Below are 27308 nucleotides of genomic sequence, written 5' to 3'. Positions count from 1 at the left end.
AGGATGCAAAAACATTAAAAGAGACAGGAATAATATGTATCTTAGACTGTTCCACAGCTAACTTTGTATTAATTATTATTATTTTAGAACTGACCGATCATCAGTAATATGTGGCCTGGCAGTTTGTAAATAACTTACAATATCTAACTAACAGTCCCACATACAGTATAGGTAATGTCCGAATATAGTCTATCCCCACCTGTTAATGCTTACTATACCTTTAACCATGTTGAGAGACGGTAAAAGACAAGCATGTGAATTGTTGCGAGGTGCAATATGGAGCTGAACTCCTCATGGTGCAATCAGCAGACTGGGTAGGATGAACAGGGACGTGCCCAGAATGTTAGGCATGGTCTGACATTTCTAAAAGGGCCTTTTGGTGAAAATATTGAAAATAGCAGACCTCCAAGCTCACAACTCATCGCGCTGCGATGCGTTGTGAGCTTGGAGGTCGGCTATTTTCGGTGCTTGATACCACACTGAACTAAGCATAGTCAAGTCAATATTGGAGATGTGGCGTAACAGGATACTGCAGGATAGGATGGATTGCTACACAGATGGGGCAATTCTTTCAACATAAGATGCTGCGTTCAGGAGAGTTTGGACAAGGCAATTCTCTTGAATGCTGCCTTGTAGGGCATGGAAAGGGGATCATTTGCATTTCTCTCACCATAGTAAAAACCACATTCATGGTCTGGAGAGGGCAGTTTTTACAAACGGGTAAAAGGGCATGGGCTCAAGCCCCCTTTGATGTCTATGTGTGCACGTGCCTGAGGATGAACCTCTTTCCATTCTTTGAATTCTCTGTTTTCACTGTCAACTCTCCTATTTGGATGAACGTTTCCATTTGTTTAAAAAAGAAGAAATGGCTTCACATGATGTTTATCTCCCAAAGAGACCTTGAACAATGAAGGGGCTCCTGTTTATTATATGAAAGATCTCTCTGTTCGAAAAAGGAGTTTCTGTCTATGTCCTCGCATTTGAGGATGTAGTGTTAGCCTGCACTGCATGATTACAGAGGAGTTTGTATCTGCAGTGTCTGCATCTACAACATTTGATCACACACACACACACACACACACACACACACACACACACACACACACACACACACACACACACACACACACACACACACGTGCATGCTAATCATGTTCAACGTAGATTTAACTCTTAACAAGGCTAAGTCGTTCTCCTGCTATACCACCAACATGTGGAACGCCCTTCTGCAAATCCCTAGCCTCCTTCAAAATTGGTATGAAAACTCACCTTCAGGCAGCTGCTACTCGTGACTTGTAAATAGAATAAGCCCCCATGCTACCCCCCCCCCCCCCCTTTTATGCCTTTGTAATTGATGTTATGCTTTTTCTGCTTTTGAAATTGCTGTTATCCGAGGTAAAGTACTATGTTCTATCCATCTGTCTTTCAATTTTATATGAGATACTCTATAAGTCAGTGGTTCTCCTGTGGTACATGTACCACTGGTGGTACTTGAGCCCCCCTCTAGTGGTACACAGAGGGGTCTCTCAAAAAAGAAGAAGAAATATAAAAGTTGGATGAAAAAGGCTCTCAATGTCTGTCTGTGACAACTGCAGGAGTTAAAGGAGTAGTTCACAAAAAAAAAGTATTGTGAACTACACCAAATGAAACCTTGAATTCATGTTGATGTTTTTGTTGCATTCCTAAGCCAATAATTTGATGACCAGCGGGATCTGTCCTATTAACCCGATCATCAAATTATTGGCTTGTGCATAGCGGAATAGGATGGGATAGGTCTACTCACATTTTAACATCAGTTATTATGGTGGTACTTGGAGAGACAGATATTTTCTGAGGTGGTACTTGGTGTAAAAAATTGAGAACCACTGCTCTAAGTGGTTCCTGTGTTACTAAGCCGCAAGGCTTTCTAGGATCTCCTTTTAGTTGACCTGATTTGTGCTATCATGAAACTGTACTTTTCTCTATTGCAAACTGCTAATAAACTGTTCAATCAATCAATGCAATCCAAGTTTGAAGACACTAAACGACTAAATGTTTATCATTGTCATACACATCTGTCTCGCCCCTACAGAAGTGGAACTCTCCAGAAAGACTGTCCTCCGTAATGCAACGACCAACGGCTGTGGTGGTGACCCCGCGTCCCGCAAGCCCCCCGCGGGGCCCCGGGACGCCTCCACGCTTCCCCCGGGTCCCCCTGGGGGTGCGCTGGTGCCACGCAGCCAGGTCTGCCTGTCCACCTTCTACAAAGACTGTGCAGAGACATGCGACTCTGACCCTGACTGCAGCTGCCATCCTGGAGACCGAGACGGCAGGTGAGCTAGTCAGCACACTCATACTGTATAATTCGCCGCACAATGATCTCGGTTAAAGGACAACTTTGTTTTTTTACAACAAGAGTTCATATTTTAGATTCTATCTAGAGATAAGAAAAGATGAGCGTTACAATGTTTTCATTTACTTCTTTCTATTGTTTTAGTGATTTTAATTCCTTTGATTTCAGTGCATTTGCAGTTTACAGTTTAGGCATTTAGCAGACGCTTTTAATCCACAGCGATTTACAATAAGCAGGTAATACACATCACTATAATAAGCAAGATAATATATACATTAACTACAGTATAACAATATAACAAATGCATAGGAAAATCAATCTACTGTAGAAAAACAATAACATAGGTAGACCACGCACCTAATCAGTAAAAAAAAAAAAAAAAAAACGTCTAAAACCTAAATAATGCTATCTAGCTTCATGTATGGTCATTGAGGGAAGTGTTACAGTAATGCTATGGGTTTAGGTGGAGTTTGAAGAGGTGAGTCTTCATTCCACGGCGGAAGCTAGGGGAGTGAGTCTGTAGTTCTAAGTGCGACAGGGAGTTTATTCCACAGTTTGGGGGCCAGGAGGGCAAATTGTCTAGGACGTCGGACGATTGGATTTTTGTCCTGGGGTTTTTAGCAGCATCCCTGTGTTGGCTGATCTGAGTGAACGGGTGGGGTTGTACTGATGGATCAGGTTTTGGAGGTATGGAGGAGCCATGCCTTTGGCTGCTTTGAAGGTCAGCATCAGTGTTACTGTTTCGTATTCAGTGCAGGCTGCAACCGGGAGCCAGTGGAGGGAGCGGAGAAGGGGGGAGACGTGATCATTTTGGCTGGTTGAAGACCAGTCGTGCTGCGGCATTTTGGATCAGTTGGAGAGGTTTAAGTGCACATGCTGGGAGGCCAGTAAATTGGGCGCATGCGTGCTAAGTAAATGTGTCTTTTTAGACACAATAAGCTGTCAATTTCTTTATTACTATTTACAGTAACACTACTAGCCCCCATAAGTCACATCTGCCCATGAAAGACTGTGGAGCATCTTGGGAATGGGCTTATTGTATCTAAAAAGACATATAAGTAAATGAAAACATTTTAACACTCATCTTTTCTTTTCTCTAATTATAATCTAAAATATGAACCCTTGTTGTAAAAAACGAAAGTTATCCTTTAATTATCCCTTTTGACCATGGACCCACCTCCTCAGGCCTCCAGGACGAAGCACTGTGGGACGGAACAAGGCGGTGGACGAGAACTACAACAACGTGACTTCCCCCAACAGAGGAGGCCTGGCAGGGAAGCTCCAGCAGCTCCTCACCCCCACGCGACACCGCACGTCCGTCCGCAGGGCTGCCAGCGTGGACGACAGGCGTCCGGGCGGAGGAGGAGGAGGAGTGGGGAGCCGCAGGGTTTCGGAACAGAGGCAGTCACGAAAGGCACAGGTGGCCGAGACCCTGCTGAGAGCCAAGGAGAGGCTGGTCAACGCAACCTCGGAGGTAAATGTTGGACACTATGGCGTCCAATCTGGACAGACCAAAGGTTCAACCCTGAAAAAGACCTGAACAAGACAAGAAATATCTTCTAAATTCTAAAACGGTTTTCTGAAAAAGATATGTTTCAAAGCTCATGAGCTTGTATATCTGCTATTTTTTGAATAGCCAGAGTATAAAAAATAACAGTTATAGTAAAGTGGTTACGTGATGCATTCCCTGTCTTAAAGGTGTCAGGTCACGTCCCCAAAATGTTACATTATGTGATACAGTAGGTCCGTGGTCTCTCTGCGAACGCTCTGAAACAGTCAGAGAGCAGAGAGAGAGCAGCGCCTCTCGCTGACTCGCACTGACCAGGAAATTGAGGAAGTAGCCTAAAAGGAAATGCATTTTAATTGTAATTCTGTGCATATAGAATATTAGAATGTCTTGGTTACATCAATATCGTTCACGTGAACTGGTTTGTTGATGCTTATTCATTATAATCATAAAGATAGCTATAACAGCGCCCCACCGTGCCGCATTTGTCACGGTCAGCGAGCACCATATGTATCCGCTTTACAGTACTGCATGATTTCATCAACAATGTTAGCCTAACAGATGATTTATCTTATTTTTGCGTGTCATAATATATTTCTATTTATCTGAAACCATCAAGCATTAATGTTTTGGCATTGTCATTTTTTTCTGAACAGATGCATTTAGTTTGGAAGTGGGAATAAACTACTCAGAGCTACAGCTATGTAATGCAGCATTAGTAAAATTAGTCAATTGTATTTATGACATAAGCATTATTAACCTTTTAACATTATGAATTATGTCTGTGTACGGTAGTTTTATGGGAGCTTCTGTCATTCACAATACTCTAACCCTACTCGTACATTCAGAACTTGCAATGCTTAGATTTGATGCATTGGCTGTCACATATATCCGTGCCCTGTCCCATCCATCTACATAGGATTAATATGATCTCTCTTCTAATCTTTCATAGAGCTCTTTGTCTGTGGGCAGTGACATCGACCTCCCTGACACTCCCAGCGTGTCCTATCCGCTGCCTAAGGCCTGGGATGCCAACCAAGAGGGGGCGGGACTAGAGGTAAAGATGACAGCCTCCCTCTCCTCTTTACATCAACACTGAACTTTTAATTCTGGACTGACTTTTACTTGTAGTATTTATGCGTATTGATAGGTTTACTTAAGAAATGTGAGTACTTTTTTCCACCACTGCCTCTCCCTCCCCCTGCCCATGTTCCTGTGGACCAGTGGTGGAAAAAGTACACACATTTTTTACTTAACTAAAAGTATCAATACTGCATTATAGAAGTACTCCATTAGGGTGCCCTCACACCAAAGTGTCTATGAGAGTGGAATCCGCGTTCCGCCAATGCATTTCAATGAGAGTGAAGCTGTTTCATGCCAGCAGAGGATTTCTGCAAAAAACGCTCCCTTATCATTGAAATGCATTGGTGGAACGCAGATTCCACTCTCATAGGTATTTTGGTGTGAGGGCACCCTTACAAGTAGAAGTAAGGAATTCAAAATGTACTTGAGTAAAAGTATGAAAGTGTTTCAAAGTGTTTCAGTGTTCAAAATGTACTTAAAGTACTAAAAGTAAAAGTACAAAATGTTTGAAAATAGCAGATCTACAGCTCACAACGCGTCGCATCGAGCTTGTAGATCGGCTATTTTCAAATAGCCAAGGTATAAAATAGGGCTAAAGTGGATTATTGTATGTTTTATAATATAATCATTTATATCTGAAAAGTAACTACCGGTAGTAACTATAGTTTTCAAATATATATAGTGGAGTAAAAGTACAATATTTGGATCCCTGATGTAGTGGAGTAGAAGTAAGTGGAAATTGGAATTACGTAAACTTAAATGAAGTAAAGTACAAATAACTCAAAAGTGTACTTAAGTACAGTACTTAAGTAAATGTACTTAGTTACTTTACACCAGTGCTCCTCAACCCTTTCAGGCCGCGACCCCCAAAATAATCATATTTTAACTGGGGACCCCCCACCCTGCACAAGAAGTTGGAATTGTAGGAGTTGGCATTACATTTAGTTTGACTCGATCCATTCCATTGTGAAAATAGACGATCTACAGGCGTTGTGAGCGTGTAGATCTGCTATTTTCACAATTTCTGCCTCTAATATTTGACAGTGTGACCAATGTTTGAACAGAGGTACTAAAAAGGTATTTATTTAAAGTCCTTAAATTGTCATTTTAGAAATGTGCAGTATACACTTATACTGTATGTTGGTCTGTTTACTGTTGAGTGAGAAAACGATGTTCTCATTCTCATTTAGCTAAACATCTGGGGACCCCCCAAAATAATTTGGGGACCCCTCTGGGGGTCCCGACCCACAGGTTGAGAACCATTGCTTTACACCACTGGTTCCTGTGGACCACCTCTCACACGCTTCCTTTCTGTGCTGACCTCTGAACACCTGGTCCTCCCTGCTGTGTCCAAAGGTGTTGATGTCCAGCTGCTCTCTGTGTCGGAGCTGTAACTCGCTGGTTTACGACGAGGAGATCATGGCCGGCTGGACGTCTGATGACTCCAACCTGAACTCTGCCTGTCCTTTCTGCTCCGCTTCCTTTGTCCCTTTCCTCAGCGCCGAGATCTGTGACCTCGGTCCTGTCAGCAGGTACAGACAGTAGGATGTTACTTTTATTTTGTGTAAAGTCACACAAGTTGTTCTTTGCCAGCAAAGTGAACCTGCTTTTTGTTAAGCTTTTCACAACAGAAAAGTGAAACTTTTGGTCATGCTTCACTTGACATCACAATATATAATATATAAATCAAACTCAAACCTTTTTAGGCTGTGACCCCCAAAATAAAGATATTTGAACTGGGGACCCCCACCATGATAAGCACTCGGAATTGTAGGTATTACATTTAATGTGACACTGTTCCACAGACAAATATTGTGAAAATAGCCGAACTACATGCTCACAACACACCGCATTGCGAGGCATTGTGAGCATGTAGATCTGCTATTTTCACAATGTTCTCCTCTTGCTTGCTTGATATTTGACAGTTTGGTAAATTGTGACTTTATAATTGAGCAGATACCCTGTATACACTTATACTGTATGTTGGTTTGTTTACCGTTGAGTGAGAAAAATAAATTACATTAAGCTAATCATCTGGGGACCCCACAAAATAATTCGGGTTTGAGAACCACTGATATAAATGGTAAGACGGAATTCATTTCCCAGCCGATTCCTCGCGTGGTCCTTGCAACCACACTTGCAATTTGCCAGAATTGCACCTTTCTAGTTTGTAGTTAATTTTATATGACGACAGTTTGGATCCCATAGTGTCTCAGAACATGGCTGCTCTTTGTGTTAAGTCTGGAGCGTGGTACCTGGAATGTTCAATGCTTTGTGTTCAGTCTGGAGCGTGGTACCTGGAATGCCGAGGATGAGGTGGAGAGTGCAGTGAGGCCCCCCAGTGGTCAGGAGGAGTCACTGCCCACCAGACACAACTGTAACGGCATCAGTGAAGACTCCAGCTCAGAGACCAGCGGCCACTCTGAGAGCAGCAGCAACACTCTGGTATCAAACACACACATCATCTATTCTATAGTCTACAGATAATCACCAATACACCAGCTTCCATTCAGAACGGGTACACATTATTGTGTATCATTATTTTATGCTTTAACTATTGAAAAATAGCAGATATACACAGCGCGGCACTCGGTGCCGCGCTGCGAGCTTGTAGATATATTTTTTTGTCCCGATTCTATAAGTGTCTTTTGAATCCTTCTGAGATTTTTTGAAAAACCTGTGTTTCTACAGTATGTCAGCAATCTGGCTAGCCATCGTCAAAAGGTCCTTTTCACTTAAATGGAGTTAGTCTTAGTTAGTTAGTCTGTTCTTGAGAGACTACTATGTCAGAAGCAGTTACAAGCGTTCGCCTTGAAAATACATATATTCAAAGATTTGCACACAATTTCAAAAATAGCAGATCTACAAGCTCGCAGCGCGGCACTCGGTGCCGCGCTGTGAGCTTGTATATCTGCTATTTTTCACTGGTTAAAGCATTCAATACTTCTAGGCCTGAATGGGTTAATGTAACTCGCGACCTTGGGGAGTTTATTGTGTGCACCTGCCGAGGAAACATACTGCCTCCCCCTGGTCAGCGCCTGATAGAGGGGAGAGGAACTACGCTACGTCCTACCGGAAAAACTCCCCACAGGTGATAAGAAGCGGCATGCCCAGTCCTCATGTATTGAAGGAAGCATGAGCTCAGTCTGTTGCTCTCCCCATGTTGGCAGAGGGAGAGTGGTGCCGCGGGTTAGATCATCTTCTTTACATTTGTGTTTCTGTATCTTAACAATCTTCTTGTGAATAGTCTCCCCCAGAGACTTTAAGGAATGTTTCCTTGTAAATCTTAACTCGTGGGAAAATCGGCCAAATGAAAAGTAGGTTTTATGTACCAGCCACTCTAGCAGGGCATTCTGCCAACAGCCATTCTGTTCTAAAAATATATTTGCCTGATAAAATATTGAAAGCTGCGAAGTAGTCGATGAATCTGACAATGCACCCAGTCCACTGGGGCCAGTTAACAGCCATCTGTCCTTTTATGGCTCTTCCCTTCTTCAGGGCTCATCGGTCATTGGTCCCCCTCTGATCACGGTGGCCTACCTGAGCCCCCTGGTGCTTCGTAAGGAACTGGAGAGCCTGCTAGAGAATGAGGGGGAGGGGGTTCTGGCCCAGGCCCAGCTCCTGGAGAGCCACTCCATCATCTTCTGGAACCTGGTCTGGTACTTCCAGCGCCTCAGCCTGCCCAGTAATCTGCCGCAGCTTGTGCGCTCCTCGCAAATGGCCAGCCAGCTCACGCAGGTATTAACTCCAGACCCAGGCTTGACCTTGGGGGGTCTGGTAAAATGTCAGTCCTTGTCTTTGCTCTTTGACTGCTGGGCAAACATCAGATCCTCCTTCTATATGGTCTAAATGAAAAACATGTTAAACAAATAATCTGTTTGTGGTTGCTGTAAGTGATATTTTGTTAAAAATATATACTATAGCTCTGTAGTTTGATAGCAGTCATTGCCATAGAGTGTTTGTTCAGTAACAGGCATCTCTCCATCACCATTTCTTTAGTAAATACAACATACATTTTCAGTTGGGACACCAATTTCATCCAATCAGGAGAGAGAACCCATTCATTAGTTTACATTTTTACTGTTCAGTTCCAGTGTATCTTATACGAGTTCTCTCTCTTGATATAATTATCCCAATCTGAAAGAGGGAAATTATTGCAATTGAAATATACCTTTATTTAACACTTTTAACAAAACGATAGTACTTAACAGCACCTTTAAGTGGTTAACATTGGGGTGGGATTGAAATGAACACTGCACTCTAGACAAATAACAGTAGGTAATGCCATAGTTTTTTTTATACCAGCTTCTTTGGCAGTAGTTGGGACAAACCTTCAGGAATTCATGTACATTCCATCTATGAAAAGGGCAGCCCAGTAAGAATCTTCCATCTCGTGTCTTTTGTGTTATTCTCGTAGTCTGAGGACTCAGCGGTGAGAGTGAGGCTGATGTGGGACACTCTGGCCCCAGACATGGACCACTGGCCCCCTCTCTACGTCATCTGGAGGATCCACAGTAAGGCCCGCTGCCATTCACTGATGGCACAACACCACCATCATTCATTCTCTCCTGTTAGGGAAATTACATGTGGACATTTTTGTTTTTGTTGCAACTTTATATTATTATTTTTTAAAGAATGAGACCATTTAGATTAGTTTAGCACAGTGGTTTTCAACACTTCATATCAAGAACCATTATGTGCATTTGAGCCACGGACCACCATTTAATGATATTTAACTTCTCAGACCCAAAACATAGAATATTTTGTTGTCGTTGGATAATATTTTGTCCACAATTCCATGATGTATTGATGTTGGTACCATAGGAGAGATGACAGGCAAACATTGATCAAAATAACAATTCTTCTATGTTTTCTATTTGTGTAGACTTCTTGTAAATTAAGTAATGCAAATGTTTAACAATAATTTTACTTTTGAGATCGTAAAATGAAACCAAATGGACCTGTAAGGGTTCATTTGGTTACCAACTCTCCATCATTTAGCTGGGGACCACCTGGAACCCACTCAAGGACCACTGGTGGTCCCCGGACCATTGGTTGAAAACCACTGGTTTAGCAGAATGCAAGCTTTTTCACAGATTCTATTCATTTTCACAGAATCTGATTTGTATCCCCAACTCAGCCACCCACCCACAGGTATGATACAAATCCAAACAATATTCCCCTACACGTGGACATTTCTATGACCACTGTTTCCTTTGTGTGGGTTGAAATGCACTTTTTACTGTGTTGTATGAAAAGTAGGGCTGTCAAATGATTAAAATTTTTAATCAGATTAATCACAGCTTAAAAATTAATTAATCATGATTAATCACGAATCGAACTATGTCCAAAATATGCCATTTATTTCTGTATATCATTGGGAATGGAAAGATAAATGACAGAAGGCAGATGGATACATTTAACATACAGTATGTATTATAAAATATCATCCAATCAATGTGGTATTATTGAGAAAAAAATGCAACATTGTTCTTCTAAACGAAACAGGATGGTGATATTAATATTAAGAAAGAACATTCTTTCTGTAACACACTTACTGACAATCTTAACCAAGCAATTTTTCTTATTTGGCTGAAACCTTTTTTTTTGTCAACGTGACATTGCTACTCATCAAAATAAAATAAAATAAATTAGGATGGTGTCTCTTTCTGTAACACACTTACTGGCCATCTTAGACAAGCCTTTTCTATTATTGAACTAAACCCGTATTGTACAATGACAACATTTCATCGTCTCATTGCTACTCCTCTAAACAGAATAGGAAGGTCTCTTTTTGTTACACACTTATCTTGTCCATTTATCTTGCAAAAACAAAGACATCTTTTCTTTTCTTAATTCTTTTCATCAAACCAAAAGAACTTGGCCTACACAGTTACACGTGGCCCTTTTCACTTCTCAGCCTCAGCCTCATCATCTTTTAGCCAGTTGCTGAGGCAAACCAACTTGTCAACATTTTCAGGCAGTAATGCTGCCCGCTTCTTTTGCACAACATGACCTGCAAGTGAGAAGAGTCTTTCACATGGAACTGAGGATGCAGGAGTGGCTAGATATTTGCGAGCCAGTGTGGCCAGCGTGGCATGGGCTCCTGCATGAGATGCCCACCACTTCAAGGGGCAGTCCTCTGTGACAGGCTCTGCTCTGTACCTGTGTAAGGCTCTGTCAGGCTGTGCTTCTCTCTCTTCCTCTGATTCTGAATCTGAGCCTATCTCTAGAAGAAGGTTCATTTTCTTCTTGGGTGGTCCATCTTCAGAAGGGCGTGGAGGTCTTCTGGGTGATGCTTCACGCAGGATGCCTCCAAGTGTGGTCCACACCTCTTCTCTGTCTGCCTTGGGAATGCTCTTTAAGTCTTTAAAGCGTGGATCCAGTGCCGTTGCAATCTTGAGCCATGCATTGTTGGTGTGTTCTTGGCGGGAGGCTAGGTCTTCCTTGAATTTGGCCTTAAATCTCAACACATACGCAGGGTCCTCGTCAGAGATGTCCATTACACGGCGCAGGTGGCAGAGGGCAGGTAGTACTACGGAGCAGGAGACGTAGGCCTGCCCACCCAGAAGCTCTGTCACATACCTGCAGTGGAACACACGCACACACACACACACACACACACACACACACACACACACACACACACACACACACACACACACACACACACACAGAGAGAGACAGTGACACAGAGACAGACAGACAGACAGACAGACAGGGAGAGGGGGAGGGAGAGAGAGAAGGAAAGAAACAAGTAAATTAATTGAACACAAGATTGTGTTTGGAAGCTGTTTACTACATTAAGGACTTTATTAATTTGGAACTGAGGATATCCTACAGGTAGGAGGAAAGTAGGGTGGACTTTGTTCAGTGTGTTAATTGTATCTGTAGGCTGCCGCTGCCTGGCTGCAGAAGGGCTCTGTAATGGCTCAATTTGCATCTCTATAAGCATGTTGATTAGAATGGCCAGGCCGCCTACCAGTCAATGAATGAAACTGGTTGAGCGACATTCTATAGGCCTACGGTCCTACCACAGTATACTGTCCAGTCAGTTCTTTACACAATGGAAATAGATTTTTTATTTTGGCGAGATCAGATCTCAGTTAGTAGGCGATCTCCTAGTTCGCCTAACGTTCCCTACACTTCTGACACAAGTTGTTGCATAATAGTAGATTAACGTATAGTCTATTCATTTAAATAATTGCATTTTAGCCTACAATGACTGGTCACATTATATGATGGAAAGCTTACCGGCAGGGCTCCAGAAGTGCCTCCAGTCTCTGGAGTTTATCCCATTCTGGTGGCGTCAGCATAACGAGTTTATGCTGTTGTTGATCCAGTGTTGCTTTTATTGCTGCTTGATTTCTTATCGAGCGTTTCACCATTTCCAGCGTGGAATTCCAGCGCGTTGGAACGTCTTGGATCAGTGCCTCCTCTTTCTGTCCGAGTTTCTTTTGCTCCACATTTAGCTCATCATCGTTTGACGGGCTGTGCTTGAAATGACCGACAATCTTGCGACACTTGGCCAACGCACCGACGAATCCACTGTCTGCCAGACTCACAGTGATGCATCTCTGTAGGATGTGAGCGATGCAGGGCATGTGCTCGTATGGCAGAATACGAGCCGCAGCAATCATATTGCGTGCACTGTCAGTCACTATGACTGTAACTCTTGCTTCAATGTCCCATTTGCGTGCTACTTTTTGGAACTGTTCTGCACATGCATTTGCAAAGTGGCGTTCTTCTGTTCTCATTACAGTTAGCGCAAAGGACACCAATTCCCACGTTTCAGTGATGAAATGAGCAGTTACTCCCAGGAAGTTTGTGTTACTCACTGACGTCCAGTGGTCTCCTGTCAGGGCGACATATAACGCTTGAGCTAAAGCCTCCTCTTTTGTCAGCTTTTCAGTTTCATAGAGTTTGTGGACTCTATTCATTATTGTGCCTCTTGATGGTGGCTTGTATGACATGTCGCAGGACGCGACTTTCAGAACGTTAGCCAAGCCCTTGTCCTCAACGATGGAAATCGGTCGACAGTCCTGTGCAACCCATTTGGCAATGCTGTTGGTTAATTTCTCCGCGTTGGACTTGCTTACTGGTCTGCGGTCATTCAATGTTGTCTGCAGCAAGCCACTACTAGTACTAGCCCCAACAAATGCATGCTTAGCGTTGATATGGTACTTTAGCGTTGAACAGCTTCGGTGAAACTTAAACTCTTTACTGCAGTGCGTGCAAATTGCTATTTCTTTATTTATTGTTCCATCTTTGTCCTTTTTATACAGAAAACCATCCATAGGGCCAACCTTTTCTTGCTCCATGTTGTGTTTACATCAGGTTTACATGCATCCGCTCAGCTGCACACTGCACTGTCACTGTAGCAACGGCTGGTGGAATTATGGGATGTATGGGCGGACCATTCTGCGCATGCGTATAGTCGGAACAGTGGCCCGTCGGCATATTGAGCAGACCCAGCGTTAATTACGTTAAATATTTTAACGTGACTAATCCCAAAAATTAATTACCGACGTTAACGCGATAATTTTGACACCTTTAATGAAAAGCTAACATTGCAGACCTCTTTTCATAATTGATACGGTATCAATACTCAATACTCAGCGGTCCAGACTACAGTGCTTAGCATGACTCATTAGATCATGAAAGCTAACTGCTTAGCATGTGAAAGTCATGATCCAACATAACTTCACCAATTAACATCAATACTTACTGCTTAGTATGTGAAACTGATTCTCCAGCACAACCTCACCTATTAACAAGGTACATGGAATAATCAGGATGATTGGAGAACCAAAGGATTCCAGACACGTTGTTAATGCTACAGTTGGGAGATTTAGTTTATAAAAATAATTATTATAATATTGTCTCACTGCCTTTCATTCAGGGTCATACACAAGGGTAGTAAAGTCTGTTTAAACACGACACACAGATAAAACAACCAGAGACTTCTGGCCATTCACAGCGAGGTGTGCCTAGAACTGTGGTGGGATACATAATAAGGCGTCGGTGACATTGACACTAGCACACTGTTCACTGTGCAGGGTGGCTCACGGTGGTAACAGACAGCCTCCTCCTCTGTCTCCCTCCTCCCCCAGGCGGTGTGCCCATGCGCAGCTACAGCTGGAGGAGACACAACCACCCCTTCACCCTGGCCTTCCTGGAGGAGGTGCTGCGCTGGGTGGGCATGAACGAGGTGCACAAGGCCATCACCCTGTTCCTGGACACCCTGGCCAAGCAGCCCACATCGGCCAAGATACAGAGGTACATGAACCACATTTATTCACATTTATCGGGGTGGCATAGCTGAATGGTTAGGGAGCCCGCCTGGGGAACCAGAGCCCCTGGTTGTCCCTGGTTCGATTCCAGGCCAGGATAGCAATGTCGATGTGTGTCCCTGGGCAAGACTCTTAACCCCTAATTGCTCACGCGTTCCTTGTGGGCAGCGAATCAGTTGGGTTGGGCTGAAAATGCTTAATTTCCGGGACGAAATAGGTATATATTATTATTACATGAATCCTGACGTCATTATTCTGGGGGGAATGCCGGCCAATGATTGCAGATCTACAAGCTCGCAACACTTCAGCTTGTAGATCGGCAAGAAATTTGGTGTAGATGGAAAAAGAGGGAGATCGAGTGCATTGTCTGGCACCGGCAACAGCCGTGGCAACTGCCTGCAATTTATCCGTGGCAGCAGACATAGCAGCTAGAGTTCTCAACGGGCCTGAAAATTAAGGCCCGGCCCTAACTGGGCCCGAGTGGGCCGACCCGAAGCCCGGCCCGACCCTAACAATTATCATCATTTTCGGCCCGAAAGCCCGAGAGAGAGAGAGAGAGAGAGAGAGAGAGAGAGAGAGAGAAAAAAAAGAAACGTCGCCAGTAGGCAGCTGGCAGCACCAGTGTCTCAAATTACAACAGTGAGAGAACGGACATATAATAGTTGGCGAAATGGCAACTTCACATGTTAAATTGTTCATGAAACGTGCAAGGTTCTGCACAAAATGTGCTAACGTTAAATCCCTGTTGTTGTCAACAGTCAATCTCAATCATACAGCTCTCATCCTCTCTCTCCCTGCCGTTGTCGCTGCCTGCGTGATTTATGTTTCGTCCTTTCAACGGTCACGCATCAAACGCAGGCAGCTGGCTCGGCAGATCTATAAACCCAAAACGTGTTCATCTGGCTTGCATTCTGGGCTTGCAGATCTGTTGTTTAGTGCGCGACACCACCTGACCACCATGCTTAAACATATACAACTCAGGCACGTAAATAAGCGGCGCGCTGCGGCTGTAAACCCTTTAATATAAATGCACACAGCAGCAGCAAAGGACACTTGATTAACCAGAAAGCATAATGGAATTAATAATATCTTACCAGCCGAGATGATCGTCTCTATAAGGTAAGAGGATGTCAACGTATGGTGCTTTTAGGTTGGTCATGTTGATGTTGTTGTTAATACAATCCTCTTAAGTCCTTGTCAATAATATCCAGGTTGGTTCCGCTTTGAATGTACTTTTCTTGGATTTATAACTTATTACAAACTTGTGAAACTGCCTGCTGCCTTTTAATTTAACATGCAGCTCCAAACTTTCATCGTAGCCGCTCCACACAGAGCTAACGCTGACTCGCTGCCTGTGCCAGACTTCCGTATATCCATATCGTCAATTAGGCGTCTACAACTAGTCCAAAATGTGGCTGCTCGCCTCCTCACTGGAACCAAAAAGCGCGACCACATTTCCCCAATCTTGGCCTCCCTTCACTGGCTCCCAGTCAGATTCAGAATCGATTTTAAAATTATTTTAATAGCTTTTAAATCTATTAATGGGCTGGCCCCCACTTACCTGTCTGAATTAGTCGAACGCTATAACCCAGTTAGGACTTTACGGTCAGCTGAACTCTCTCTCCTATCCCCAACGGTTACTGCCCGACTTAGAACTAGGGGCGATCGTGCTTTTGCCGTTGCCGCCCCTAGGCTCTGGAACGACCTTCCCCTGCATGTCAGGTCTGCCCAGTCCATCGAAGTTTTTAAGTCCCTTCTCAAGACTCACTTTTTTAACGTGGCTTTTAATCACAGCTAAGCTCATGTTCTATGTCGCTCACTTTTCTTGGTCTGTTTAAATTGTATTTTTTATGTTTGGTGTTTTGTTGCTTTGTTTTCTTGCTGCACTGTTTTCTCCTGTTGTACAGCACTTTGGTCGACACTGTCGTTTTTAAATGTGCTTTATAAATAAAGTTTGATTTGATTTGATTTGATCCAAAGGTTTCGATTGTGACGTCATCACAACAACCAGACTGCTCTATGAGAATGATAGACTATACTTCCGTATGCGTCACCGATTATCCTTGGTCCATTGGTTAGGAACTTAGGCAGGTTTCAGTGCTGCGCTGAAGACAGGCAGACAGCGATATGCGCCTGTTCTCTGTTGCTTGAGTGACGGAGCCCGGAGCCCGGCCCGGCCCGACTAATTATTATAATTTTTGGGCCCGGCTCGGCCCGATAACGTCGGGTCGGGTCGGGTAGGGTCGGGCTCGGGCCGAATTTGAGAATTCTAATAGCAGCCCAACCCACTAGTCACTTTGAGGGGCAGTTGGGGTAAAAGAAGTCCCCACAACAATATTTACTATTCTGTCGCTATCAGGATGCAACTTGACCGGCGCTGAGTCGGCTACCCATTGACCCATTAACTTGTCTTTAACAGGAGTTTGTACAGAGAGATGCTCTTCCTCACACTGGCAGCCATGGGCAAAGATCACGTTGGTAAGACTCCATCCTACCCAAATGAAGTTGATGCCACTTTGCGCAACAGAAGACTGAACTATATATAATGATACTATTACTAATAATGATACTATTACTAATACTTGTATAAAATGAACAGCAACTAAATCACAATCATTTATTCAAAAATGTACAATAAGCGTAGTATGCGAATTATACGAAGATGTATTGACACATTAGACTTTTACCGCAAATACTGAGATTCTTTGTAATCGTACAAAGGCAACATGCAATGTACTGTAACACAAATCTAATGTTCTTAAACTGCCTTATATTCTTCTGCCCCCCATGTCTTCTTTTCACAGCTGCCTTTGATAAGAAGTACAAGACAGCCTACTCCAAGCTCAGCTGCACTCTGACTTGTGACGAACTCCGTAAGAAACGAGCCCAGCCCCCCAGTCCCAAGGCTATGGACTGTCGACGCAGCTTTCACCCGCCCCTCGAGTGCTGATTCACCCGCCCCTCGAGTGCTGACACTCGTCCCAAGAAGGTGAAAAACGTATCTGAATCTCTGCTGCCTTGGCTGACGCTCTTGGCCTCTGTGCTGCTCCTTAGTGGATGTTGTGGACATTACACCCCCTTCTTTCCTCTGCACCTCTCTTTGCCTTGTTTGTCTGAACCCAGCACCAACAGTAACCATAGCAACCGGTATGCCCCATTTATTTTTTTCCATTTTGAGGATGTCGCTGTAAGCACCTACATATTCAAAATGTTGAGCAGTGGAAGCTGATATACCAGCCAAATTTGACTATTCTCTTTGCTGAAGTGCTCGTCCTTTGCCCCCCCCTTGCCTCAAACTTATTATTTTTGTTGTTGTGGAAATGCAACATAATAAGGGTGTAATATACAACGTAGTAATCTATGCATATGGTGTGACCATATAACCTGCATCCTCGCATTGCCTCAAAGCAACAACAAAAAAAGAACACAACTGGAAGCTGTTGGTTTGGACGTGAATTGGAATTTTGAGTAACGGAACCTGCAGAGAACGTTGATCTTGTAAATGCTTCTTGAATTTGACATGACAGTTTGCTTTTCCAGACTTAAAATTACAAACCACTCATGCAACCAAACAAGAAGTTGAACCTTCACACTCCCTAAACTGGTCCCCTCCACCCCATAAGGAATCATCTCATAGACTGACTCTGGGAAAAGATTCACTTGGGACTACAGCAATATGAAGCTACTGTGAACCTGGGAGCCATTTGGGAGATGGATATAAGGCTTGAATTATACTTCGTTGCTGATCTACAAGCTACACAAGGTGTTTTACATAGCTTGTAGATCAGCTATTTTCAGTATATAAATCGGGCCTTAGAGTAACCGTCCTCATGTGGTCAAGTGGATGAACTGTTGAGTTTTGAGATCCGCTTTTAGAGAATTTTTTTTTTTATTGTTTTTTTAATGCACATGGAGATCTTATTTTCAGAAGAGGCTGCTGATTCTCGCTGGAGAAGAGTGGAAAAGGACGACATCCGTGCTGACAGAAGGGAACCTAGTTTGCTGTTTTTCAAGGATGAGTAGGAGTAGCGTTGACAACATTGAGGAGGTGACCTGTGGAATGATGCCACACATTAGGCTACAGCAGCTATGGCTTTTCTTTTTTTTTTTTCTTTTTTTTTTTCCTTCTTTCTTTTTCTAAATGTCTTCTTTTTGTCTCCTGTGGGATTGATGATTCTGTACCTCTTTGAAGAGGGTCTGTCTGACAGTGAGCGATCGCAACTCCTGGAAGAGACTATTACTGGCAAAAGAAAACTGTGTGTGTGTGTGTGTGTGTGTGTGTGTGTGTGTGTGTGTGTGTGTGTGTGTGTGTGTGTGTGTGTGTGTGTGTGTGTGTGTGTGTGTGTGTGTGTGTGTGTGTGTGTGTGTGTGTGTGTGTGTGTGTGTGTGTGAGCCCCATATAGAACCTCACCCGTCGCTGCATACTGTTGTGCTCCGAGACGAGGTCCTATAAAGGTTTCCCCATAGGGGGGTCGAACGCCTCCAACGTTGAGGTAGAAAACACTCTTCCCGAAATTGTATCCACAAAGTAAAGGTAGTTCTGAGCTCCCAGACTGTGATAACCTAACCAGGGTCAATAAAACATGAACCAGGGCACGAAACAATCCGTTAAAATCGCTGGTTTTGTCAGCCGGCAATGTTTACAAGCCTGGAAGTTGCAGCCGGAATGGCAGCATTAGCGGCCCCTCTGGTCGAACGTAGCCCCAACCGTCGCTGCATTCGAACAGACATTCGACCAGAGGGGCCGCTAATGCTGCCATTCCGGCTGCAACTTCCAGGCTTGTAAACATTACCGGCTGACAAAACTAGCGATTTTAACGGATTGTTTCGTGCCCTGGTTCATGTTTTATTGACCCTGGTTAGGTTATTACAGTCTGGGAGCTCGGAACTACCTTTACTTTGTGGATACAATTTCGGGAAGAGTGTTTTCTACCTCAACGTTGGAGGCGTTCGACCCCCCCACGGGGAAACCTTTATAGGACCTTGTCTCGGAGCACAACAGTATGCAGCGACGGGTGAGGTTCTATATGGGGCTATGTGTGTGTGTGCGCTTTCTCAAAAGGTACGTACATACAGTATGTGTAGTTTGGATTTATCTTTCACCAGATGATGCATGTATGTTGGTGTGAGTATGTATGTAACCACAAACTGAAGTGCAGAACGTAACATGACTTGAGTGTTGCCCCAAACTAGGCACCCAGTTGTCTTGAAAATTGCATATCCTTTTTTACGGGTGTGTGATGTCTTTTGTGTTCCTCGCTACCTTGTTTCATTGATATGTACCTCATATCACCCTTCTCTTAGTCAGAATCTCGGTCGTCGCTGTTTTCTGTGTTTCTGTAGATGGTTTGTCCATTGGGAAATGCCAGGCATGCTCTTATGTACCCCATGTCTGTGATAGACCTGGTTTTATCAACCTTTATTCATCCTGGAAAGGCTTACTCGGCATGCACAGCAATACGGTACAGTACACATTCAGGTACAAACACAGTGTTTTACTATTGGCCACTGAACAACGGAGCAGTTTGGGTTTAAGTGCCTTGTTCAAGGGCACCTCGTGGTGATAATAAGACAGAAGGGTGTTTATTTGATTTCCCTGTGCAATTTCTTCCAGCCAGACCAAGTTTACAAACCAGCAATCTTCCGTTCACTAGACCACTCCTATGGTCTGTAGGCCATCGCCCGCCCCCTCCCTATTAATCTAATTTTCTTTCTCCTCCCTTCAATGAACTTTCTGGCAAGACAACCTATAACATCATGGACATGAAGCTAGTGTACCACACCAACTCTATTAGGCCAGTAGATTGATCAGTATTAGACACACAAGTCTGCAAGAGGGCCAAAAAAACAAGGTCAATTCTACTTGTGTGGATATGTATCGTGCTGTTTTCAAATTGTATTCTTTATACCCCATTTAATTTAAATTTGGATCTATTTGTCCTGTCCATTTAGTCTAAATAATGTCTGCCTGTCCAAGCATGTATGTATGGTGTACTGGTAGAATTATTCTGAATTCAGGCCTCTTTCAATTACGACGTAGCAATGCTAGTACAGCAGTGGTTTTCAACCAGTGGTCCAGGGACCACCAGTGGCCCTTGAGGGGGTTCCAGGTGGTCCCCAGCTACCGGTAGATGATGGAGAATTGGTAACCAAATAGACCCCTATAGATCTTTAACTCTTGAGTGCAAAATTCATTTTAATTTGTTAAATTATTGTCGAACCATCTGCATTACTTAATTTACAAGAAGACTGCACTATTAGACAATGTAGAAAACATTTTATTTTGGTAGCATATCAATACAGCATGGAATTACGGACAAAATCTTATCCAACTATAACAAAATAATCTAAGTCTTGGGTGTGAGAGCTCTAAATCTCATCAAATGGTGGTCAGTGGCTCAAATGCCCAATAAATAATGGACCTTGATTTGAAAAAGGTTGAAAACCACAGTGGTACAGAACTGTCTGCTAATGGTTCAAGGTTATTCAAAAGCACATATTGTCGCTGTTGTGCGTAAACCTTAATTGTGTCTAAAACCTCTACTTTTCAGGAAATGGAAAAAGAATCTGTGTTCCAGGCGATCAAATATAGTTATTTCCTAGTCTTGCTAATACTTTTCACAGGTTAAATATTTGTGAAAAATAGCAGATCTCTACATTGTCTTCAAGCTCACAGAGTGTGCGAGCTTGTATATAGGCTATTTTCAGTTTTCGCTGGTTTTGTGTGACACTCTTATTTTTTAATTTACAAAAGAATGAAGCTAAAGGTTTCTCCCCATCAGCGACGATATATTTTTTCAGCACAGTCAAAATCTAAAACTATGAAAGGCCACATTATAGAAGGGTGCTGCAAGTAACAAACAACACTCTCAATCAAGTAACACTGTTTAATTTCCAACAATGTTATCAAAGCAGATGTTAAAATCAACAGCATCTAATACAGTAGATAGTACAGCAACTGTTTTTTTTTCTTTTCTTGTTTTTATGGAAATGTGTTGTCTTTTCGTACTCACATAACCCCTTCCATCTGATCACATAGCTTTACTCATTTTGCATAGCGTTCTCCCTGTTGCAACTGTTCTGTTCAGAAAGCATTGTTTTTATGCAGCAGAGGGAAGGTTCACCTCCTAGTTGTTGTTTTTTTTAGAGGGGGGGTTCTTTTGTGAGTGTGGAAAAAAATCAGTTAAAAAGGAAGAGCTTGTCTGACCTGATCAAGGGAAGAGCTATGGTCACGACTGAACAGTTTTCACCGCAGAGACGTGGAGATTTCCGGGATGTTTCTAGATCTGCAAAGTATACAGTAGCTGCTTGGGATTCGATGTGAGAGTAATGCCCTGTTGCACTGTTGAGGTAGACCTAGTTGAGGTCTTCAGCCCAGCATGAGGTCATTCATAATGGCACTGAATTAAAAGTTTGGGAAATAACCACCAGGCTAATGGTGATTTGGTATATTTTAGTTCTGGCTGCTGATAAGCAGCGCTGTGAAGATAGTAAGGCTGAATTATCCACTGTTTCTCTGAGTCCAGTTACCATCACTGTAAATATATCGAAATGCACCTGGACTGCGAGCGAAGATAAGGGAATTTCACCATCTCTCATAGTTTCTTATATTGGTTTGAATGATTAAAGAGCTGAACAGAGATGTGTATTTAAGATATTATTGTGTTTGCTGTTGTAATTTATATGGCTGTGATTTCTGTTGTAAATGTTGTTTTTATAAAAAAAGAAATGTAAAAGAAATAAAAATACAGATATTACCTAAATGTGTGTATGCTTTGTTTTATTATTGTTTGTTGGGTAGGTAGTTATTGCAGACATTTAGTGGACAGCTGTTTGAGGGAGAAATTATTTAAATTCACCTCTTTTATCATCACCTTTGTATTGTATATATTGTATTTTCAGGCTTCTTGTTCTAGTGATACCTTGATAGACTCCTAGAAACTGGTCCAGCATTATTCAGACTTTGCACTTGTTTGACAACCTTTTTCTGTGAGTTATTCACTGGACTGGATTTCACCAACTTTGCTGTAGGCTTTGTGCAAAAATATATATATATATATATATGTATAGATCTTGTGGATGATCTTAAAGGATAGGGATACTTTTCATTGGTTTCATTATTTTAACCAACACACAGACGTAAAGGGTGTTCAATAGCACATATTTATGAAAAAAAAGAAACTGGGCCAATCGGGTGGAGTTAACAGGTTTGGCAGAAGGTGTGGAGTTAGGAGGTTTTGCCCCAAGCATGTTTTACTACTTTCCACTGGTTCAGTATTATTTTAACCAACACTCAGATGAAAAGGGTGTTCAATCGCCCTGATTTACGCAAAAAAAATCTAAAACCTCAAAAATGGAGTTAAGAGGTTTTGGCCAGACAGTGACGATATGCAACCATGCAGGCACAATCACTCCATGACTGCTGGGATAAAGCTACTGTGGGTGCATTGCTTTTTAAGACATGATGAATGTTTGTTTAATAGGCTACATTACCTTTTGATTAACAACACCCAACACTAGTCATGGCATGAAATGCCAATGCATTAGCCTACAGTATGATTGATTGAAGACCACTAGAAGTTTGCATAGGAAAAGGTAGCCTACAGGTCACTGGTATAAGGTCAACTAAAAGGATAAACACCCCAAGAAGGCTTTTGGGCTTGTTTAAATTGGGGTAATTTTTTTAAACTCATAACATTGATTGATTGATTGATTGAAGGCTTTATTAGAAGTTTGCATAGGAAAATGTACAGATTCATGACGGTACAGTTCACTGGTACAAGGTCTACTAAAAGGAGATCCATGAAAAGACTAAGCTTATTTCAACAGGAAACCATTAAAGTATCTCATATAACATTGAATGACAGACAAATAGAACACAGTACTATGCAGTAGATATGTAAAGAAAAAAAAGAAAACAGTTGGTCTATACAATCAGTAAGTACAGTATATACAATATATACAAGGAAGGGGCAGGTAACAGTAAGTCTAAACAATCAGTATGTACAGTATATACAAGGAAGGGGCAGGGAGGGTAGGGTTGGGCTAGGTTTTTACCAGTTGTGAACGGCTGCTGCCTGTAAGTGGTTTTTTAGGGCAATTTTAAAGGATGCTAGTGATCCACACTCCTTTATGGCCTTCGGTAAGGCATTCCACATTTTTGTGGTGTAGCAGAAGAACGAGTTCGACCCTTTCTTTGAGTTGACTCTGGGTTGAACGTGATCTGTGGCACTGCCTCTGGTGTTGTAATTATGGACATCCTTAACGTTTTTAAAGTATTTTGACAGGTACTTGGGTATCATAGTGGTGTAGTGTATCTTGTACACCAGGCCCATTGCAAGTTGCTGTACTCTGTCATCTACTCTGAGCCACCCCACTCTTAACTGGTGAGTAGCGGTGAGGTGAGTCTGATTGGGAAGGTTAAGCAGGACCCTAATTAGTTTATTTTGGGCTGTTTGGAGTTTAGTTTTTAGGGCTTGTGGGGCGTCACGATACCATACGTGGACTCCATAGTCAAAGAGGGGCTGGATTATTGCACCAGCTATGGTCTTCAGTGTGTTGAAGTTGACCATTGGGGCGATCCTCTGTAGGAAACGAGTTCGTTGGTTGATTTTTTGTATTACTTTTGAAGTCATCTTTTCGCTGGAAAGATTAGCTTCAAGGATACATCCTAAGTAGGAGATTTCGTTTTTTCGTGTTATGACCTTGTCACCCACTTTGATTGTGAAGTTCTCTACCTTTTTGAGGTTATGATTTGATCCAAAGAGGATGGACTCGGTTTTGCCCAGGTGAATTGATAATTTGTTGTCGTTAAGCCATGTGCAGATCTTACTCAGTTCAGAGTTAAGTGTCTTTTCAACCTGCAAGTGGTCCTTGCCCGAGACTAGGAGAGCCGAGTCATCCGCGAACAGGAACAGGTTGCAGTCGCAAGCAGATGCCATGTCGTTCACGTATATTAGGAACAACAGAGGTCCCAGTATGCTACCTTGGGGAACTCCACAGCTTACTGGGAGGGGGGGGGACAGGGTACCGTTAATCTCCACCACCTGTTCCCTCCCCACCAGGTAAGATTGCATCCAGCTCACTGCTGCGCTGTCAAGACCGATGGCTTTTAGTTTCTCAATCAGAATAGCATGATCCACGGTGTCAAATGCCTTCTGGAGGTCCATCATGACCATGCCACTATACTTGCCCTGATCCGCTTCGCGTTTGATTTGGTCAGTCAAATAGAGAAGGCATGTGTCAGTGGAATGGGATTTTCTGAATCCAGATTGGAACTCGTAAATCAGATTATTCTCATCGAGATATCTTGCAATCTGTTCGTAGACTATTTTCTCCATGACTTTGGATATGGAGCTAAGAATGGAAACGGGGCGGTAGTTTCCAGGGTCTAGTTTGCTACCTTTTTTATGCAGGGGGGTTACTTTTGCTAGTTTGAAGTCCTGGGGGACATGACCCTGTTCGATGGAAAGGTTAATTATGTGGGTAATTATTGGAGCAATGGTGGCGGCTGAATCTCTGAGAAATCTAGCTGGGATTTTATCAAGGCCAGTGGCCTTGTGTTGAGGTAGGGCGCTCAATTTTTTAAACACTTCATCAGTTGTCACTGTGGAAAGTTTAAAGCTGTCTTTACTGACGCCCAGTTTTTTGTAGAATGTATTAACAAATTCTTCACCATACCGCCCAGATGGGGCGACCAGTCTTTTGACCAGTGAACGGGCTGTGGTGGTAAAGGTTTTGTTAAAATGGGTAGCCACTTCACCTTTGTCAGAAATGAGAGCGGCGTCCGTTTTGATGTTTATGTTGTGGCATATGGTTTTTGATTTTAAGCCTAATTGGTTGTTAAGCAACTTCCATAGGTCTCGTGGGTTGTTTTTGTATTCATCGATTTTTTCGTCGATGTAGTTTTTTTTGGCGGATCTAACTAGGGCGGTTGTCTGGTTTCTAAGTCTCTTGCATTGAGCAGTAAGATGCTCAATGTGTTTTTTGAGGTCATGGTTGAATTTTTTCTTGAGCTTTTTGCAGCACTTTCGTTTTTCATCGTATTTTTTGTCTCTGAGTCTAGCTGATTCTGCAATATCTGAGTTATACCATGGCTCTTGGCGGGCTTTAACCCTGGTGGTATTCAAGGGGGCCACGTCGTCTAGAGCATCGGTCAATTTGGTTTTAAAACCGCACCATGCTTCCTCGACATCTGTACACTGCAGCTCTGGGGAAAAGTCTACACCCGCTAGTTTGAGATTAAAAGCCTCACTGGAGTAGTTCTTCAGGCTTCTAGCAACGACAGTTCTGTGGCCACTAGCTTTGGGTTTGTGTATTTTTCGGGTAGAGTAGATCATATAATGATCACTAAGACCGCATACAATAGCCCCGCTAGCGGTGACTTTGGACTTGTCAGTGGTTACGACGAGATCTATGAGGGTTTGAGAGTGCTCTGTCACCCTGGTGGGTACTGTGACAAGCTGAGTGAGGCTGTATTGCTTGCATAACCCATCAAAGGACTTGAACATGGGTGCGTCTTTACGCAAAATGTCCACATTCCAGTCGCCCAAAATGTGACACTCGGTACCGTCCACCTTTGCTAAGCTCTCATCAAACAGCTCAAAGAAATCATTCTGATCAGGTGGTCTATAGACAGCGCATATTAGTATGTTTTTGGCATGTTCAAAGATTACCTCAATCCATACAGTTTCAAGTGAACTGTGGTGTAAGTCTGGACGGGGGACAAAATTGACATCATTGTGTACATACATGCAAACTCCGCCTCCATACCTGTTTCTATCATTCCTGATTACAGTATAGTTGGCAATTTCAATGCTACCTTCCGTAAACGAGTCATCAAGTTTAGTTTCAGAGAAGGATAAAATCTTTGCCTTACCGTCATGAAACATTCCCTTAATTAACTCCAGTTTTTTGGGATTCAAGCTATTGATGTTCAAATGGACATGATGAAGTCCTGGTTTGGCAAAAACAACAGAGTGCATGTTCTCTGTAGTAATCGAGCCATCGTCGTAGCTGGGGGGCTCTTTGTCTACAACCGAGACAGGAAAGTTTGTCGTGGGGGGGAGGTGGTCATCATAGTCCGGTTGTAGTTGAGGCTGAAGTGGGGGAGCGGGGGTGGGGGTGGGGAGCTCAGGTTCCTGTGTCGACTGTGAGCTCAAACAGGAGGAGATCCATGCCTTTTCGACCGCACGGGGGGTCGGTGTAGCGGCGCCGACAGCTTCAAAGCCAAGATATTGCGCCAGCCACGACTGATCACGATCCCTGGGGGGTGGCGGGACCAGCGGGGGGGCATCCGGCTCGACGGACATCTCCGGCGATCCAGCGGCTGCGAGCTGGGCACCAGCATCCTCGGTGACGAGGGGGGGCGGCAGGGGGACATCCTCGGTGACGAGGGGGGGCGGCAGGGGGACATCCAGGTCCACGTCGGCGCTGTTGTTATCGGGCGGCGGCTCGAAAACCACGGCCGCGAGCTGGTCACAAGTAGCCTCAATGTTGGGGCTTTGCTGTAGAGAGCCGCGTGGGCAGCCATAGCACTTGTAACCAGTATAGGGTGACCAGACGTCCCAGTTTACCCGGGACAGTCCCGTTTTCAAGCTGCGTGTCCCGGTGTCCCGACAAATATCTCTAAAACACTAATATGTCCCGGTTTTCAACATTCACTGCAAAATTGTCCCGGTTTTTGCCAGAATTAAAATAATAGTAGCTGTTTTCAGTGGTTGCATAGACATTTATCATGTTCTTTTCATGAAAACATGCTCACCTAACCATCAGAAAACATGAATAAATTCATTGCGTGTCTGAATTCAACACTGAAGCTGTTTGTCAATCACTCACTGCCTGTTTGCAACCCTGCGGTGCGTGTGTGCGCGTGCACGAACGTTAGAGAATGGGCACGCGCGTGCGCGGTAACGTGCGCGTTGCTTTTAGGGTCCCGGTTTTAGGCAACAGTGTTTCGCGTCCCGGTTTGAGTGGCTGAAAATATGGTCACCCTAAACCAGTAGAACCCGTATCGATGTTACCACCGCTGGGGTTCTTTGTCTCCGAAAGCAGTTGTTGTTCCCTCGTGAGACGGGCGGCTTGCCGAGTGACT

General features: G+C 43.4%; 1 protein-coding gene across 1 annotated transcript in view; it reads left to right on the top strand.

Moving 5' to 3' along the window:
* Positions 1 to 18485, top strand: part of dennd4b (DENN/MADD domain containing 4B) — a gene marked incomplete at its 5' end in the record, with an annotated part of 54894 nt that extends 36409 nt beyond the window's left edge. Inside the window, 11 exon segments of the mRNA XM_080736774.1 lie at positions 2072 to 2312; positions 3518 to 3806; positions 4792 to 4896; positions 6279 to 6454; positions 7205 to 7367; positions 8421 to 8660; positions 9340 to 9436; positions 10038 to 10076; positions 14036 to 14201; positions 16635 to 16693; positions 17020 to 18485. Of these exon segments, the coding sequence (XP_080592900.1) occupies positions 2072 to 2312; positions 3518 to 3806; positions 4792 to 4896; positions 6279 to 6454; positions 7205 to 7367; positions 8421 to 8660; positions 9340 to 9436; positions 10038 to 10076; positions 14036 to 14201; positions 16635 to 16693; positions 17020 to 17165 (1721 nt within the window). The 3' untranslated portion in view covers positions 17166 to 18485.
* Positions 18486 to 27308: the final 8823 nt, after the last annotated feature.

This window comes from Nannobrachium achirus (assembly GCF_963921795.1).
Source record: "Nannobrachium achirus genome assembly, chromosome: 2".
NCBI lineage: Eukaryota > Metazoa > Chordata > Actinopteri > Myctophiformes > Myctophidae > Nannobrachium > Nannobrachium achirus.
The sequence above is the reverse complement of the archived record's forward strand: the minus strand, read 5'-3'. Positions and strand labels throughout refer to the sequence as shown.